General features: G+C 33.1%; 1 protein-coding gene across 1 annotated transcript in view; it reads left to right on the top strand.

The window, feature by feature from the left end:
- The window catches only part of LOC107704923 (SH2B adapter protein 3-like), a 53,750-nt gene that overhangs the window by 46,207 nt on the left and 3,335 nt on the right, over window positions 1–4,208 (top strand). The window contains exon 6 of the mRNA XM_016507984.1: window positions 1,246–1,505. Coding sequence (XP_016363470.1) covers window positions 1,246–1,505 — 260 coding nt within the window. The remainder of the gene's footprint in view (window positions 1–1,245; window positions 1,506–4,208) is intronic.

The following is a 4,208-nucleotide window of genomic DNA, read 5'->3' as shown; positions in this document are numbered from 1 at the left end:
TCCGCCATTTTGGAGAGTATCACAACGCATACGCATGCTTTACCCTAAGTGTAAACAACGCTGATTATGCCGATTACATTCATGCACGCGCTTTCCTCCCTAACGTAAACAATGACGATTACGTTCTTTGGTACTCTCCAAAATGGCGGAAGACGTAACTCGGGGGAGAACAATTGTTAAATAAATAAGTTTATTTTTGTTTTCTTTGCGCACAAAAAGTATTCTCGCAGCAGATTCCATCAAAAATATCTTAATTTGTGTTCTGAAGATGAACGGAGGTCTTACGGGTTTTGAACGACATGAGGGTGAGTAATTAATGACAGAATTTGCATTTTGGGGTGAACTAACCCTTTAATATTAAATTATTAATCTAAAATAACTGAGAACTGAAGACATTTGTGGTTGATTCAACCAAAACATGGTGTAAACGGGCTAAAAACTGTCAATTTTGATGTAATGGCATCTTTGTTTTGGTTATACTTTTGAAACAGTGTGACAGTTACCTTTTCTGCATAGATTTCCACTATAGCATATGTTTTTATAAACTAACGGATGCGATGAAATTATTTTGCATGGTAATGGACTGCTCTGATGTCTGTAAACTTTCTGTGTCATATGACACACACACACACATATATATATATATATACACACATACATACCACACACACTTTGTTTTTGTTGGCATCACTTTTTTATTCAGTCAGTGTTTTAAAAGAAGGCAGTAAGCAATTATTTTTTACTGTGTATTATATTGATTTAATGATATTTTATTTTTAAAAAACACTTATGAAGGACAGAACCATGTAAATTTAGGAGATTGGCCATCATAGCAGTAGTGAACAAATATGGATTTTTCATTATTTTTTCTTTTTTATTACTATTTATTTGTATTTGATGACTTATTGACTTATTCTTTTTTTATCATAATAGTTCATTTTTATGTATGTTTCTTTTATTGCTATCAGGTTTTGGCTTCTAAACAGGGCTTATTTTTTCCTATTCATTTTTTTTCTGATTGTTTTAAATTATTATCTGTCTTTTTTTACTGTGCTTTATATTGTTTGAATACTATTGTAATAAAAAAAACACACACACACAAAAAACAACAGAACCATTTAAATGTGTAAGATTGTCCATCATATCATTATTAGTTTTAGTCATTACAAAAAAAAAATATTTGTTAAAATTGTAGAAGTATCAAGTATATCAGATTTCTATATTGGTGTGTTCCATATTGCTTAGCAAGGCAAACCTCACTATGACTGTTGCACATATTTCTGTTCATGTCTGTATTTATATTGCATTTTCCACTGTTTTTCTTCCTTTGCAGCATTTGCGTCTATCTTTAACTGAATGGGGTCAGTGCCGTGTGCAGCACCTGCGTTTCCCATCAGTCATGGACATGCTGAGTCACTTCCGCAACTGTCCCATCCCGCTGGAGTGCGGCGCCGCGTTTGAAGTTATGTTGGCCAATTATGTGCGGCTAAACCCCACTCACGCAGGTAAGACTGTATTTTGCATTGTTTTTATTAAGAATGCATTTTGACTCTATTATATTAAAATTTTTGCATATTTGTGACAACAGCACATACATAATTTGTAGCAATAGCACACAAGATGAACAAGTCATTTGCTTGAAACTTCAAAAACATTAGGGCTCATCGTGATTTTGCTCTTTCTGCTTTCGTTCTGATGGCTTAATGTGAGCAATATAACCCATAAATGCCACAATGTGACATTTTGGAGGTCTTTTAAACAATATCACTTATGTCACAACAGATGTTTTCTTAGTAGACGACTTGATTTGAATCACTTCTGAGTCATTTTCACAGTCTGATGTAAACCATGTGATTTTGCAGGTCGTAATAATTATTAATAGTTATTGGTTTGATTTAGTCACCAAAGCCAATTTTTTCACACATTTGGCGCTTGGCAAGAATTAATTTTGGATTTTGTTTGTAAGCCACATTAAAAAGCATAATAAAAATGTAATAAATCTAGTTTATGTGATTATACACTGTTTAGCACTGCACTGTTAAACTTATATAATGTAGGATAGTATATAATAAAAAAATATATTACATAGCAGCTATTTATCTATAAATGCTCAAGCAGCTAACATGCATACAATTTCTTTCTTGTCTCTCTGTCACACACAAACACACACACACACACACAGCTCGACAGGATCCTTTTCCTCTTATGCTGTGTGGTTTAGATTGGTTTTAATAGTTCAGAGAGACCTGACACAAGGAAATATGCACTCTCTCAAATACACACACACACACACATAATCGTCCATACACTCATACCTATATCATCAGAACTGCAGACTCTGTGACTTCAGACTAATCTGCCATCAAGCTTCTGTTTCCTGCAGTCCCTCCTTCACAAACTGTAAAATACACACATATACACATAGCCTGTTTTATCACATACGTACATATACACATTTTAATAACATGCCCTATTTTGTACTCGTACTTCTATATACTTCAAAGCTCAAACACACTCTGTGATACTTGTAGAGGATGCAAAGCTTGAGAAGTGTGAAGACGATGCCCTCTATGGGATACAGGGAGTATAAAACAGTTATTTAGGTTTATTGTCAGATTTAAAATAGTTGATTTCCATCCATAATAATTTCTATTGATGGGCATCATTGTAAGTATACAGTACACTTACCTTTCAAAAGTTTGGGGTCATTGTTTTTAAAAGATGTCTCTTATGCTCACCAAGGCTGGAATTATTTGATTAAAAATTCCGTAAAAACTGTAATATTGTGAAATAGTTTTACAATTTCAAACAACTGTTTTCTATGTAAATATATTGTCAAATGTAATTTATTCCTGTGATGCAAAGCTGAATTTCCAGCATCATTACTCCAGTCTTCCTTCAGAAATCATTCTAATATCCTGACTTTCTGCTCAGGAAACATTTCTTATTATTATCAATGTTGAAAACAGTTTGCTGCGTCACCTTTTTGTGGAAACGTGATACATTTTTTTAAATGACACTCTGATGAATAGAAATTTCAAAAGAACAACATCAGCATTATAAATGTCTTTACCGTAACTTGATCAGTTTAATGCATCCTTGTTGAATAAGAGTATTAGTTTTTATCTTACTGACCCCAAACTTTTTAGCAATATTGTACTTGGTAATAAACAGTAATATTAATCAGAGTATTTAAGTAATATAAAAATGCATTATTTAGTAATAATTACATCAACTGAAATTACTCTTTTTGAATGTTATTTTTTTAAGATTTAAAAGATATATTTATGTGTATGTGTGTGTGTGTGTATGTGTGTGTGTGTGTACTGTATATGTGTGTGTGTATGTGAAAGTTTACTGAAATCTGCAAAATTGTTAATTATTTGACCAAAATAAGAGGGATCATACAAAATGCATGCTTATTTGTATTTAGTAGTGACCCGAAAATACACAGCGTCTCCCTGACATGGCTGCATCAACACTACTGCGTTCCTGAAACCAGCGGGGCCTCCCCCACCCGGTCCGTTCTCGATCGCGTTGGGGGGGGTACGTTCGCCGCAGGGCCCCCTCAAGCTGTTCACAAGAGAAAATAATAGTTGAATTTATAAAAATGACCCCATTCAAAAGTTTACATACACATGATTCTTAATACTGTTTTGTTAACAGCTGATACACAGATACACAGCTGTTCTTCAGAAAAATCCTTCAGGTCCCACAGATTCTTTGGTTTTCCAGCATCTTTTGTGTATTTGAACCCTTTACAACAATGACTGTATGATTTTGAGATCCATCTTTTCACACTGAGGACAACTGAGGGACTGAAGGCTTTTTCAGGAAAAGTAATAAAAAATGGAAAGTAATTGGTCAAAAGTTCTGGTAACTTTTGTAAATTTTACGAATCAAAACGGTGAACTTCAAATTTGATAGTATTATTTTAAGTGTATTATTTTTATTATGTAAGTGTATTATTTTAAGAGTGAGTTTCTGATCATGTATAGTGTTGGATGGGACAATTTGTGATTCTACATTTATAAGGGAAGAAACTAAAATGACATTGAACCTAAATCAAAACTTTATGTACCTTTAATACTAACTACAACTAAAAACCAAAATGCAAAACGAAAACTTTAAAGGGATCATATGATGCTATTTTAAAGATCATTATTTTGTGTATTTGGTGTAACAGAATATGTTGACATGCTTTAATG

The sequence above is a fragment of the Sinocyclocheilus anshuiensis genome, unplaced genomic scaffold (genome assembly GCF_001515605.1).
Source record: "Sinocyclocheilus anshuiensis isolate Anshui unplaced genomic scaffold, SAMN03320099.WGS_v1.1 scaffold117, whole genome shotgun sequence".
NCBI classification, from domain to species: Eukaryota; Metazoa; Chordata; class Actinopteri; order Cypriniformes; family Cyprinidae; genus Sinocyclocheilus; species Sinocyclocheilus anshuiensis.
The sequence above is the reverse complement of the archived record's forward strand: the minus strand, read 5'-3'. Positions and strand labels throughout refer to the sequence as shown.